At 34.4% G+C, this 15754-nt stretch overlaps 2 protein-coding genes across 2 annotated transcripts in view; both read right to left on the reverse strand.

The window, feature by feature from the left end:
* LOC123013072 (leucine-rich repeat-containing protein 15-like) overlaps positions 1-8691 on the reverse strand; it is a 35636-nt gene extending 26945 nt beyond the window's left edge. The window contains exon 1 of the mRNA XM_044411398.1: positions 8557-8691. The gene's annotated coding sequence lies outside the window, so the exon portion shown is untranslated. The remainder of the gene's footprint in view (positions 1-8556) is intronic.
* Positions 8692-14229: 5538 nt separating this feature from the next.
* LOC123013537 (GTP-binding protein Rheb homolog) lies at positions 14230-15677 on the reverse strand. Its single transcript, XM_044412108.1, has one exon. The coding sequence runs from the start codon at positions 15349-15351 to the stop codon at positions 14806-14808; it is 546 nt and encodes a 181-aa protein (XP_044268043.1). The 5' UTR covers positions 15352-15677; the 3' UTR covers positions 14230-14805.
* Between the last annotated feature and the right edge of the window lie 77 nt (positions 15678-15754).

Here is a 15754-nt window from a genome sequence, read left to right on the forward strand (position 1 = left end):
AACTTTTAACAAACTTCTTAATTTATTAATCTTTGCAAATGCAAAACACAAAAAAATTGCTACAGCTTTAAATTCTGTTCTTTCTTCTTTGCAGAAGTAAGAAAATATTTGTTCTAGGTGTTTTAGTTTTTATGTAATGAATTTTTAAAAAGTGCATGTTTTCGTCAAAAAAAATCGTCTTATTTTTAAAACTAAGCAAAATCGACCAATAAAAGTTTAGCTTAAAAACACTGACATAAAAATTTATTGCGTTTCATTTAAAAAACACAAGTTTGTATCGTAACTTATTTTTGGGACATGTCCTATACAATTTTTTTTAATTTTACCATTTAAAAGTCACTAATGGACTTTTTCAACTCGCTGGGACAACCTGTATAACATGACATGTCGAGATTAATAAAATGCAGATGCAATGTTGACTTTTTGCAGATTTATCCTTACTAGATTTATATTTTTTGACCCAGAAGTGGACGAAATCCAGTCTACAAGATTTATTTCCCTCGAGAGAACTATTATAATTTTAATAAAGGGGCCGTGATGGCTTTATTGTAAGTCTTTCGAAGGCGAGAAATTCAATATTGCTTCAATAATTCCATTTCCGACTACTCCTCGTCTACTATTCTCCTTGATATCAATTCAGGATGACCACAGACTTCCTTCTCCGCAATATTGTATTTGAAACGTCGAGTGTTTAAATAAAGAGACTAAATTTACCAACCTCCAAATCTCTTTGAACACTTAAACTAATTACGAATTGCTTCCACATCAATTTTGTTGTACTTCAAACTCAAATAAATTTTAAACGAGTCGAGCGTTCGATTCGTTTCAATTTTCATTTTTATTATTTGAAGAATAATAAAATTGAGTTATCGCCCCGTTTAAATTTTTATACCGGGCCATAAACCGGCCTTTGCAAATTTGATCGTTTTTTAAACTCCCACCCAAAGAAATCGCTCCCCCTCGCTCCAATTAATTCACATTTCCTGCGATTTTCCCAGGGCGTGTCCGAGCGATTTCCCATAAGTATCGAGTGTCGTTCAGGCCTTGTCGATCAATTATTGGAAATGCGATCCACAGTTGACACAACAAAAACCGCAAGGGAAACCCACTAACCGAGCTAATGTATTTACGGGAGGTGTCCCATCGCGATAAAGACCCTGTGTTTGTCGAGAGGGGCAGGTGACCCGTCGGGGGCGGCACGGAAAATATTAACACGGCATATTTTGTACGGCGGTGGTTTAACCGAAGGCCATTGTTATAATAGAAATTCATGTTTTACGTGTTTAATATCCGGCCCGAAGGTAACAAAGGCCGCAAGACTAATTGACGGCTTTAAAATACAGGGCCCTGTCGGGAGATGACGATTTTTGACAAGCAGAAGAGGACTAATTAGCAAAAATGTATTCGGTGTGTGTCCCAGGTGCCAAATTGTATATTGGGTTGCATATAAAACAGGGGTTTAATTATATTTAGCTACAAAAATAACTCTTAAAATTTCAAGAACTCAAGTTAAAGTTCATTCGTATTCTGTTCTGCTTAATTAAAATAATATTATGTAGCACACCTGGACAGCATTTGGTTGCAAACTTACTTAGAAATGTTTGCATTTGTAAGGTGTTTTTATGCAATCCACTACTATTACAATAATTATAAAATATTTACTGTTTTCAGAGAAATAATAAATTAAAAATTAGCTGTTATTCGCTATACAAAATTCAAAATAAGAAGAACTAAGTCAGAAAACTGAGAATAGGTAACTTAGAAATGAGTTATACTTTTAAAAACAAGACAGCTTAGAAGGAAAAAATCAAAAAAAATAAATAAATAAAACCATACATAATAATAATGCATACAATGACATAAGCCCTAAAGAAAAACCTGAAAAGAAAAACAAAATGCATATATTGAGAGAAAAATTAAATTCCTTTGTAAAAAAGATGAAATAAAAAACCTAAAACAATTAAAATATACAGTAAGTAATAGAGGCGGAAATTAAAATAAGATCGAAAAGAACTAGAAAACTATCAATGAGCTAAAAGCAAAAATCTAAAAAAATACAAAAATAAAGAACTGCAAATGAAAAAATGAATACATCTCAATAAGACTTTTCTATTGCCAATCTGTTATTTTTCACAAGGCTTTTTCGATTTTCAGTTGTAACACAAATTCTTCGTATACAGGGTTATTCATAAATATGAAGCAATATTTGAACCTCAAAAATGACCTACAAAATGATGTTAATTTAAATAATAACACGTGTCCTATCTCTACTGTTAAGAATTTTACAGCCCTACTTTTTGGTTTCAGCGTTGTGCAGTCCTCAGTTTAAATTAAAATATCTTTGAAACGGTCCATTTTAGGGGTATTAAAGGTTATGCGTTTTTTAATCGAAATTGATTACTCTATCTATTTGGGCAATAAAAAATTGGTGTTAAGAGAGCAAAAAAATGGAAGAACACAGAAAATGTGACCTGCAACTGCTGGAACCGAAAATTGAGTGGATGTATCCGATTTTCGTGATTACCAGTTTAAAGGGTATGTTGTCACAGGGAAATGTTCTAAATTTTATAATATTTGGTCAAATAGTTCCAAAGTTATTACAAAAAAAATCAAATTTCCATACCCACATTCTGAGGGCTGTAAAATTCTTATCAGTAGAGATAGGATACGAGTTATTATTTAAATTAACATCATTTTATAGGTCATTTTTGAGGTTCAAATATTGCTTTATATTTATGAATAACCCTGTATACAAAAGTATTTAAAAACAATTTCATCTCAAAAAAACGTAGTTGCAACGTTGCCAGTGCGGCAGTAGAAGAGTCCTGAGAATTAGTTAAAAAAAATATTGGAGAACTTGCGACCGCTAAAAATAAAAAAAAACTAAATATGATATGAGAAGTTTATTAAAAACAATTTCTGAAAGTGAAACAACATGACGAAAAATTAAAAGAAGAAAGAAAAAAAATAAAAATAAAACATAACAGCAAAAATGAATTAAGACACTTAACAAGAAGGCGACGAATTATAAAATTACAATGATATAAACCCTAAAAAAATTGTAAAAAATCGTAAAGAATTCAAAATTATGAAAATTAAAAATGAATAAACTTAGGTCTCTATATTTAATATTCTATACTATATACACAATATAGGGTGTTTAAATTTAAATAAGATGATATTTACGGTAGAAGAAAACTAATACGCTATACAGGGTCAGTCAGAGGAAAGTTACTTCTAAAATAATTTGAGCAGCAACCCATTATACAATTCACATAGGCGTTGAGCTTCCTCATTTTTAAAAATTATAAAATTGAATCCAAGAATACTTTGCATATCTTTTCATTTTGACATTTAAAAAGAAAAGTCAATTTTCGTTAATACAATGTATTATTCAGGCGTAGCCGACTAGTATAGCCCAAACCGTTTTCGATAAATTTTAGTTCTGGTCCGGCCGTCAGAGGTCGCGATTAGCATTCTCATAATAAGTTTATTTATTTTTTGCGAATGTTACTTTTATTTTAAATTTTCATTAAAAGATAGACGATAGGTGTTGACACACAACATAAACAACAAATTTAGGTTCCAGCTTTTTTTGTTAGATTTATAATAAAAAAAAGAAATCTAATTTATCGGCGTGAAGTGTGCGGGATTGAAATTTGAAACAAGTTGGTCATGATTTCAAAATTTGAACTGTCAACGCAATCAATGAAAAAACACAAAATTGAGTCTTGTTTGTAAAATAAATTCCTGGAATTTGAGGTAAAATTGATTTTTGTACTAATCTACGATAATAATTGCTAACTGTTTAGAATGAGTTTCCACAAACGAACTTGTTTTGCTGTGGTGGGCTTCCCATTTAAATCTGGGCCTCTCTTTCGGTTTCCGCGTCCGAAAAAAGAGCCACTTTTTGCCAGACTAAATTAAGAGCTCCAGTGTGTTCAAAAGTCTGTTCCCCAACTCATTGCGTTCTGTTAATATTTGTCAAGGTAAGTTCAGTTAAATAATAACATTGCTTTCTAACTTTTTGCTTATTAAAGAAAGATACACGTAAGAATATAACAGTGAGGAGTTGCGGAAACATGCGTCGTCGGTGTCGGTACCAAAAGTGGGATTTTAAAACTTAGGTTTTAATTCTTAATTTTCTCAACCCATAACATTCTTCAGATCAGCTGAAAATTGATTTTTCACCAGAAGTTAGCAATCCCACTATTGATCTGTCTTTTTCCACAACACAAAAAGAAGATGTAGAATTATCGAAAATGTGGTTTTATAGTCCACGAAAAAGAGTGACTCCAGTGGAAGGTATAAATAAATACATACAGGGAACCAAGCGGTTTTTTTAAAATTATTTGTCTTTAGAAAATAATAATTAAATTCATAATTAATGTAAATTAAAATAATATAAAAAATGTGATTGTATTTTAAAAATAAAATTTTCTCTAAAACATTTTTGATTTAATTTTAATAAAAAATAATAAATTGAAACAAAACATATTTTCAAAATTGCCGCCTTTTCTAGTTCACGGGCCGGACGTATGATGACGCCACAAAGAAACTTTTTAAAACCATTAAGTAGGCGTTCTATTTTGTAGGTGTTCTGTAGTATTATTACACAAATAACTAAAAAGTGGACATGGTCTTAATCCAAGGAGAATGCAAGAAAAATGCTGCTGCGGTAGCAGCTCTGTACTTGGAGAGGTATCTAAATCGAATGCATCCGGTTCTTGAAACATTTAGAAAACTTGAAGCCAAGTTGCGACAAGATTGGCCCCCAATGAAAGACCCCGTCAGAAGACTGCTACTGGCCCAGAAAATGAAATTAAAGTCCTTGAAGCAGTAGATAATTACTTGTCATTTACTACTAGACTACTTGTCATTTTGACGACTTCACCCCTTTTCATCCAACTCACATTGATTACTGAATTAATTTAAATAAAATATTATATCCAGTTACATACGCAAAAAGTATTTTTGGTTACAAAATTATTAATTTTCAAAGTAACTAACCCTCTATAAAACAAAAATTCACGTTGTGAAAGGAAATAATTCATTTTATATTATTTGATTGAGAACTGCTGCTTCGACTACAACAAGGGCCGTTAGTATCATTACTTGTATGTATTTCACCACGACATCCAAGTTATTATTTTAATATTTTATGTTCATGAATTTGGAAAAAAAAATAAAAAAACGAATAAAAACCATTTCGCTGGAAGAGATTAAACAGAAAATATTCGAATTTTGATAATAAGTAAAGCAAAAGCAAATCCAATGATGACAGTGACAAAACTATGAAGTGACTTCTCTTTAATTGTCATGGATATAATTTTTTCTTTATTTGTTGCAACAATACAATAATTTTATCTGAACAAGGAAATAATTCCAGTGACCCTCAAACCGTGTACCAATATTTTGGGGTTAAATAACATTCTTAATAATAACAATTGTGTCAGTTTTTTTTACAGTATTTCTGTACTCTTCTATTACTAGGTCAATTTCCAAGACCGTAAACAACTTCTATTTTACATTAACTGATTGACCAAATTTCAACAAAACTGTTTTTATTTGACAAAGCCCTATTTCAGCATAGTTTTTTTTTCTTAAGTGCTGCCAAAAAGCTTTCTACCCCAAAATTAAAAAAATGTGATATAATTGCCTTTTACCTGGCAACTACACACTTTTAGCAACAAAGCCACCTTGACGAGCCTTTGTTCGCTATCCACCATGCAAAATTGTTCAACTTTTGCATAAATTCTTTGTATTCACTATTCATCTCCCCTCAAAGCTCGCCATCTCTTTGTGCAAAGTGTCAATAGCAGTTGTGCGTTGACAACAACCGCACAAAGTCGCTCGAATTTCTCCATCACAGCTAACACATGTCGTTCACTTTACCTCCAATAAAAAATCCGATCGAAATAGACCGAGGGTGTCGACTCCTGGTCCCAATCTAAACATCCCTTTCCATTTTTAATATTCACAGGAAACATATTAACACTAAAACATACAAATATTCCCACGCTTTCTAAGCACGTGTCCTGCGACCCCTGGAAAGAATACGCTCGCCAACTGCCAGGTATTTAATTACGGGGGTTGTGATTGATGGGGCAAAGTTTCAACAGCCGGAAAATTACTTAATGCTAATGTTTATATGTAAGTGTTTTGTTTTGGGAGAGAAAAGAGACGCTATTTATTTGCGAGAACTGGCAGGTACAAATGGAACGAATCAACAGATTTTCTTTCTGGGGCCGGATTTTGACACTTGCATTTATCCAAGGATGCGTGGAATAATACTGGTGATTTATAGTACGATACAAAAACACCAACAAAAAAATGTTTCAGTGACACTTGGTGACAATTCAGCGACCATGTGCTAATTTTTCGCCGCTATTTTTATCCAAGCTGGGTGGGAAAAATCGGACGCATGAGGCAGTGGCGGCTTGTCAAGGGAGGCAGAAACTTAAAAATATATTAAGTTTTTTATTAAAAATTTACAATAATAATTATTATGACGTTATAAGGATATTTTCAAATAATGCAAAACCACGCACATTTCGTAGAGAGTAATAAATACGACGTCGTATAAAAGAAAAAATAACTTATGTGCGCCATAATTCCACGAAGGCCTCTCTCAGCAGACAACGCAATAATTTCGATAGAGATGATCTTGTCTGAGATTAAATTCCCCAACTTCAGCATCTCTCTGATTAATAAACAGCGAGTCGTTCATACTTTTTTCCTCGGCCTTGTCCGAAAAAACGTCCGGAAATCACCGCCGGAGGAAAATCCGGGCTAAATTGCCCCGGAAGCACACAAGTCCACTAACTCATCCTAAATGCCCTCTAGAATACACGTCTGCGGGTTATTGACCAATTATTTCCGACATTTGCTACCTCCACGATTATAATTTCAGGTCCAAATTCCTTATTTTAATCAAAGGTCGCGACCCTGACTAAGGACAACTTCAAGCTCCGGTGAATCTGTCGCGTCTCAAGCTCATCTTTCACGACGCTTCGATAAAAGAAAAAACAACATCTGTGAGCCACCGGATGATAACACAGGTGGGACAAGACTAATTATAATAAATCTGATGGATCTTAATGAATGTTGGGGCTGATTCGAAATCGGGTTTTTGTTCAGATTGAGAAGAGGCCAAAAGGAATAAATCAAATTTAATTGCGTTAGGGACAGGTGAGTGCATATGGTGCCAGAACGGGAGGTTTTTTAGAGTGATTGGGGGGGACAAACAATAAGGATGAATGAGAGGGTTTATACAATTAGGATGAATGAGCGCTTTTTTGAGTCTCGTTTTTATTCCAAAATCAAGAACAGACTTCAAATTATTGAAACAATGAAAAATAATGATTCGGTCATGTCAATTAAAATGATTACCAACGTACAACAAAATACACTATAAATCTTGCTGGTTGTCATAGTCAGGTTTTGCACCAGTGGTGAAATATTAATTAAGGATTTTTATTACTGAAGTCAGATCAAGTCAAAGCACAGGGTGTTTATCAGAAACTGTAGCAGGCACATCGCAAACCTTGCACTGTTTATTTATTTATTTTTATTAAACAAAATAAAGAGCAACCAAACTTTGTTTCGTTTCTGCAACAGCATATAGCCTTAGGGACATTTAATTTTACAACTTTTCCGTTGTTTAGATCAAAATTCAGCATTTTTTGTCTTGTATGTCTTTCATAAAATGTTTTTTTATTCAACGTACAATTCGTACAATATCACCACCATTTTTTAATAAAAAACCTAAACACATGTGAAGGTTTTTTTATTTCGACCAACTATTCCAAAGGTTTCAGGTAGGTGACAATTACAAATAAGAGAATATAATGTCTCTTTCCATWGTAACTTAATCCTTGCAAAATCAACAATTGATCCTTTATAAAATTTCAAACCACTCTTCGATGCAGCCCTACGTGTGCAAAAATGTTAATCCGCCCAGATAAAAGAATCCAGTAGCTAGGGGAACAACTACGTCCCTTTTAGCAACCCTCCCTGGGTTCGTGGACCCTACATGGATATGACGCAGCAATTCAATCAACGCTGCTTCAAAATTTTCTCTTAAAAAAGCAAAATGTATCAAAGTGTGACCTTTCATTGTCCTTTTGAAATGAAAATTAACCGAAAAGCAATTTTTTCCCCAAACTTCCGACTTCACACTCAATTAAACATCGACTGATTGTTCCGCGGATGTTTACAATAATGTATTACACAGTTAGAGCAAGTTGAAACTAGCAAACTTAATAATTTCCTAGTTTATTTTGGTTATACACCAAGCAGAGGTTGTTTAAATTAATGAAATTACTTCCGTTGTTTGATAATGAAATTTTCTAATTAAAACGCGAAACATGTGCCGAAAGTCGCACCTCGGGGTACAACCTACACCTTTATTTTTTTATTTTTTGGGAGTCCAGGTAGGCCAAGGGCAACAGGTAAACGCACCTATTATCCCTCAACATCCCTTGTTGCTATGACGATAACATCCTGGACAATTGCAAAAAATCGCGACGAAAAACGGAAACGGACGACACTCACCTAGACCGGAAACGGGTGGTAATTAAGCGAAAATCATTCAGCAACACTTGGAACACTAGTGGAGGTCAACTAGGCCACAAAATTAAACCACGTGCACTTCTAATTCAAAAAAAACACCCACTATACCGCTTTGCATCGTAGTAAGCACTGGAAGACATTCGAAGCGCGCATGCAGCATTCAAAGCCCGCTCGATGCCGGAGCGCAAGCGTATGAGCTTTTGCGGGCTTTCAATTGTCGGAGATTTTTTCCAAGGGGTGAGATGCACTTTTAAATTGACGCTGACGAGTTTAATCTGCAACCCTTTGCAAGAGTCGCAATGTCAGAGGTAAAAGGTGGATGCAAAAAGAAGATTTTTAATAAGTTGGCAATAGCAAACGTCAAAAACCGGTGTTTGGTTACTTTTCTGTCAAAATTGGAGAATAACTCAGAGGAAATAAATTGGAAAAACGGAGAAATGTAAAAAAAGGTTTTGAGCCTTACTCTAAAGTCTGAACCTTGAGTTAGGGGATTTACACACATTAAACTGTGACTAATAAAAGGGAGGCAAATTTTATGATTCAGAGCAAGATTTGAGTTTGTCCTCTTGAGCAAATGTTTCTATAGTCAAGAGGATTTGTTGTTTTAATGTTTTTTAAAAAAGGGAGGTTATTAATGTGTCATTGCCATGGTTTCAGCATTACACATGTATGGTGTCAATATAAATAAACAGCAGTTGACAAGGTTTCTTTTAAATTTAAATATTTTTAGTCACATGAGATTTTTATAAAATTCAAATGAAATTATTATTGTGGTTCGCTCTATATCCGTATTTGTACATTTTTAGTTATGTAGACACAAAAATCAAAAATAAAGATTTTTTATAACGAATGTAAAGTTAAGGTTAATAAAGTCCAAAATGTGTTTTAAATATGACGTTTCGATGGTCTATTTCACATTTTTTAGATAAAACATGTCTACAACAATAAAATGATATAAATAAAAATAATTAATTTAATTGACAATTGTTATTCAGTCAAAGATGTCAAAAAATATGAACAAATAAAATCTGATATTTGAAGCTACTATTTTGTAAATATTATACTTTAAATTGTGTTTAAAGTTAGTCAAACTCTTGTAGTCTTATGTAAATAACCGTTTTTATAGCCTGAATTAGATAGTGGTTGCAACTTCTTTTCTTAAAAATCACTAAACAACAGCTCAAAAAAACATAGTAGTCGCACGTTATATTTCCCCCAGGAATTCCTCCGCCCCCCCATTTCAGCACCTTTGCACCGTCCCCAATTTGATTTCATTTAAGTCGACAGATTCGATTTAAAAAGTTACTTTAACTCGTTTAAAGCTCGCACTGTGCAACACAATTTGATTCGTCGTAAAAAATCTCCTCGCTAATAAATCTTTGGTTCTCTTGCTTTTCTCTAAGCTCTCGGCATGAATATTCAACGGCGAAGTACTTTCCTTTCGGTTGATTTGAATATGAAAACAAATGTCGAATTTTTCCGAAATTTGGTGACTATCGACGGTTAATTTATATCTCCGGTGCACTCCCTTTGCAATTTCCATGTTTGTGAAACGGTCGAGTTCTTTTAATGAAGTTCAACAATTCGTGTTATGGTCGAGCCATGTTATGTTAGAGCCTCAAGTGGGTCTTTATCACTCAATAACGTCTAAATTTAGCCGACAATACAGGAAATGTGCGTGTTTTTACAGAGATTATTATTAATATAGACACGTACGATGCTGGAAGCCACTTAAATAAGTAATGGAGGGATAGTATAGGAACCCTTCAGTATGTATTTATGGTCGTATCTCAGAAACCTCAGGAGGCAAACTGAAATTATTGGGGCCCGGATGCAAGGCGTTACTAACTGAACAACAAATCACCGACCAATAATAACAGCTCTACAAACACTATTACGAACTGATTGTTTTTACAACAATGAATTATTGACGATCCTCGCTGAGAAGGAAAAAAAATCAATTAAAATATTGGAGGAATAATTTGAGAGCGTTTCGGTCTGTTGCATCAAATTTTTTATTTCTGAACGAGCAGCTGGCTGGATGCTGGCATCTCCAATCAGATCAATCTGACTTGTCGACAGCTGGATTGCAATTATTGACTTTTGGATGTATCGAGAAATCGGATCTGTGACAAGTTTAGATCTAGTATAAGGTTGCGTAAATTGGTGGCGGTATCGAATAACAGAATGGGCAAACTCTTGATTATGTTAAGCGTGTAAAACACGAGTTGCCACTTGTGAAGTGGATCGAATTTAAAGACCAAAGAAAAAAGACGAGAAGTTGCAGATGCTTCAAATTTTAAACAAGTATCAACGAAAAAGTTAGTACACAAGTAATAAAAAATATAAACAAAACCAAGACAACTGTGAAAACACGAGTTCTTGTTATTTATTTTTTTTATTTTGAGATTATTATTTAATACATTTACTATTTTGAAGTTTGTTAAATTCCAACATTAGTCTTTAAATTAAAAAAAAAATAATAATTTTGGTGAACCACGTATGGTTTTAAAGACGTAGCTATTTGCTACTCTATTTGTGTGTTGTAGGGGAGAGTCGGGTAATTGTGCGCAGCAATCACTGTTACAATTTCGAATTCCTTATCCAGGCGCTATCTCTTGACAAACCTATATAATTTCACATATTAGTCAGGTACATCGCTTGATCCTACTTATCTAAAATGGCCACTTCGTTGCTTTCGGATGTTGTGTTCTAATAGATGTCTTGCAGAAAATAAACCGTAAGTATTTCCATTTTTACATATTTTAATAATTGTACACGTTAATACATTGCTTAATGAATCCCTTTAACACTGATATAATATGTTTTAGATAGAAAAAAAGTTTTTCATTATTTTATAAAATTTAAAAGTGAATCTTCCACTTTCGGTTAATCGGGCGCACGAGGGACGATTAATCTCAAGTGCGCACAATTAACCGCCATGTACTTTGCATTTATTTTCATTTTAATATATCTTTTATATTTCGTTTTTTTAATCATAGGCCAAAGTATTTTTGCATTTTTAGATAAATAATCATATTTTTACGTTCAATATATTGAGTTATTTGTTTCCCTTTTTAATGCGCACGATTATCCCACCTATGCGCACCATTAGCCGCATACGTTAGGTAATGATACGCAGTGTCGTTTTATAACATTTCATATTTTAAAGTCACAATGTGCATTTTTATGTAAAAGGTACTACAGAACTGTATTGCCAAACTCTTGAAGAATCTTGACGACAAACGTATAAATCCAATCTTTTATTATTTCAGAAATTTTACAATTTTAGCTTAGGTGCGCACCAATACCCGACTCTCCCCTAAAGCGACACACTAGTGCAGTAAAGTACAGAAAATAATTTTGACGTTTTAAAAAGGCGCCAAAAACTCATCCTACAAGATGATTTAAAAAAAAACAGCAAGCGCTGTAAAATTTTTATTTATGACCCGATTTCAAAAATTTGCAAAATAAATTAAAAGGCTTTTAATTTAGTACAAGCTGACGATTTCAGAATGTTTCTAAATGTCATAGTATAGTGATTTGTCGATTATCACGAGGCCATTGTCTATGGTTGTGATAAACTGATAACCCATTCTTTGTAAATTTGACTATGTGAAAACCTTGTTCCTTCAAAATTCAGATTAGTATTGGGAAATTAACAGAGTTGTTGTCAGTTTATTAAAGGTGAATGCCATCTAAAGTGTTTGTAAAACAATCATTTCCACTAGAATACAGCCTTATAGACGTGCTTGCATGTAGAAAGGATGGAATTTATTTTGAGTAGGAAAGAACAAATAAAGTGATTGATCGTCGGTATTGGTTGACGTCAAACTAATTCTATATTATTACGTTTCACTATACTGGAAATTATCTTTAAAAACCTATATTATTTTTTCGATTTTATTAACCTTCGCAAGATGAAGTTTGAATAGTACCTACTTGTTTTTTACTAGACAATGCACATTGGAGCCTTTAACCGCCCCATTCCCAGTTGTGATTTATTTCAAACTCAAAGGTATGTTTTAAAAGAAAATGAACTTGTTTTATTACGTCTTGATCTAATTCGGTGCCCTTGAATGTTAGCACTCGTCGCACGTGCCGAATTACAAAAGGGGTTGCGAACAACAAGCATCACGTCCTTTTATCGTGTCGGCATTTGACGGTTGCAGCAACCCAAGGAAGGAGAGAGGAAAAAATTTAAGGGAGCAGCTGCATCCGACACGCGCACGTGTCGGTTGCGGTAGAAAGGCAGTTTGAACCCCCGGGAACGGGGATTTCGGACTGATCAGTGTGCATACAAAACAACAAGCCTTAACTAAACAAACACGAACTTGATATTAGAGTCGGGACGAGGGGATTTATGCACGTCGACGGGAAATTTCTTTACCAAAGCAAAGTGTAAATAATTAGCTAGAGGCTAAGTTGGCAAGAATTTCATAAATTCTTGTCCTGAATCCCTTGGACGTTAATTCCAAGACGCACAATTTCCAATTTTATGGCTTCGTTGTGATTAAAATTGACGTCGATGCCGATAAACCGGAGATTTCCTTGCCAAAAAGCCTCGTTTCCCCAAGTCCAATTAAAGATCGTTCCGTCATGCGGCTGATTATAAAACCATTTCGAACAGGAAACGTGCGAATCGCCGCACGCATAACAAGATCCTCCGAGGAAGAGTTTTCAGTCAGTGAACCCCCAGACCGGATTTGCGCCCTGTAGTGACCGGTTTTTACAAAGGGGAGAAATGCGTGTTATGGATCTAGGTTGGTAATGAATGGACACTCACAACTCGGCTGTAAAAATGAATGAGGAAAGATAAGCACTAAAACAGAGATCCTGGGACGATAACAGTCAACATATTACAAAGGGAATCTTCGCTTGTTGCCGCTTGGTTTGATTAATTTTTTATTTTTACGTTGCTTATGGAAATTGGTGTCGGGGGAGTAATTACATTAATTATGACGATTTTAATTTGCATATCGCAAGTCTGTCGTATAATACCTCTTTATTTTCAATTGTTCTTGATTTTTTTGAATTTGAGAATTTTCAAAAAAATTTAAAAACCCAAATGAGAATCCACAACTGATGAAGCATGCGGCGCCATCTGATTGAGAATCTGCATAATATTAATCAAATTTTACTTCTTTTTGATCTTCAATGTAGATCTCTTTATCAAATAATTATTTAAAACCTCTTGAGTTTGTGAATCTTCTACTATTACGCTAACTTTAAATAATTTTAAAAATCTGACTGTCAATATTTGATGCGATAAAAACTTCTAATGAAAAAAAATCGTTTAGTTTAATCGCTAATAAAACCTGACCTAAATGAAACACAACACAATCAAGACTACCAACTTTATTATCGCACCTGTTTATGATGTTTTTTTTTGTTAATTTTACTCCTACGATTTTTTGTGATAAACGATAAAATCTGTTAAATTACCAACCAATCAAACAGTAATCGACAGGAAATGTTTTTTATTAAAAAGTAACAATAATGTTCACAAGGTAGCGTTTACACTACAGTCATTAGTCGAATTAACTCTGTATGTGAACAAATTCAGTGGGAAAATTACCTAAAATTAGCTCATTTCCGGTCAACCGGAATCATTGCATGGCCACGACTGACCCACTAAATAAAAACCACGTGAAATAAAGTATCCAATTCATTTATATCTGTATTTCATACATCAATACAAACAATTAAGTTTACACCACAACAACAGATGAAAATTATATGTATTTATACAAAAAAGTAATTAGAAATTTGCATTTTTGCACAAAGTCGTCCAAATCCCGGCCCTCACGATTTAAATCTATGGACGACTTGAACAAAAGCAAAGCACTGGGAAATTTGTAAATTTGAGGTCCCGAAAATTGCACGTCAAACCTCAAACCGTAAAAAATTCACTTACTTACAATTAAAGGAAATAAATACAAACAGAGCTAACACTTAAAATCTATAAATAATTCACCCCCAAATGGTGCTAAACCTTCGAAAATATGATTTTGTACAACACGTTCTCAATAGATAATTCAATAGAATCTTGGGGATCTTTATCTTAAAAATCTACATCACTTACGCTTAAACCTAAAGAAAAAAAAAATGGTTAATAGACAAATCTCACAGTTGTGCACCTCAACACAGACCAGATTAGTGTATATATAAAAAATAGATAGAAAACTATGCCACTTTAAAAATATAACAACAGTCTTTGAATTAGCTAAATCAGTTGATGCTACAACTGGGCTTCTCGTTGCCGTCGGCCCTTTCAATATCGTTGAGCAGCGTTTGGAACACTTGAGCCACGGCGATGTTGTGCTTGGCGGAGGTCTCCAGAAACGTGGCTTTCCACTTTTCTGCCAGCTTTCGCCCCTCTTCAGCTGAAACCTCCCGACACTGAAACATGTCAGACTTGTTCCCCACCAAAACTGAGGGAAAATAAGTCTTCCCTGTGATGTCGACGAGCTTGTTGTACAGGGCCGAGACTACTTCAAACGACTTCATGTTTTCTATGCTGTATACAAGGACGTAGCCGTGGACATCCAGACTGTACTGCGAAGGGAACATCGAGAACTCGTCCTGGCCCGTAGTGTCCACGAGGATCAACTCGTAATCAGTGGAATTAATCCTGAGGGATTTCTTGAACGTGTTTTCGATCGTTGGGTCGTAGGATTCCAAGAACTTGCCCTCCACGAATTGCATGCTCAATGAGGACTTTCCCACCGAGCGGTAGCCCATCAAAGCGATTTTCCTCTGCTTAGGGGCAGGCATTTTCACGTCTTTTCACGCATTCGGGACTCACACAATTTTGGGATTATTTCTGCATTTCGCAACACCGTTACGCAATCGAAATTATTATTGTTTTTATTTCTTCACAACATGGTGYGACTTTTTGACAGCCATTTGCTGAGCAAAGTTCACGGCCTGCTACGCATTTAACAACACTAAGACAAACCACGCAATTACAAATACAATTATCACAAAAATTAATTAATTCAACACACAAACGAAGGCTTTTGAGCCCGACTTGGGCAAACACGTGAATTATTATTTTTGTTGTTTTTTAAACGACGCAAATAAAGCGATGTAGGGGTTTTGAATCTTGCATGTTGGCGACACGAGTGACAAGAGCGCCAAATTCAGAAAGTTTCTCTTTGTTGAATCAAATAAAACT

The sequence above is a fragment of the Tribolium madens genome, unplaced genomic scaffold, assembly GCF_015345945.1.
Source record: "Tribolium madens isolate multiple individuals breed KSU strain unplaced genomic scaffold, Tmad_KSU_1.1 Scaffold_96;HRSCAF=242;Tcas5.2_LG5, whole genome shotgun sequence".
Lineage (NCBI taxonomy): Eukaryota > Metazoa > Arthropoda > Insecta > Coleoptera > Tenebrionidae > Tribolium > Tribolium madens.

What these genes read in the sequence shown, in the direction of transcription:
- LOC123013537 (XM_044412108.1), bottom strand. Translation starts at nt 15,351, where the DNA reads ATGCCTGCCCCTAAGCAGAGGAAAATCGCTTTGATGGGCTACCGCTCG.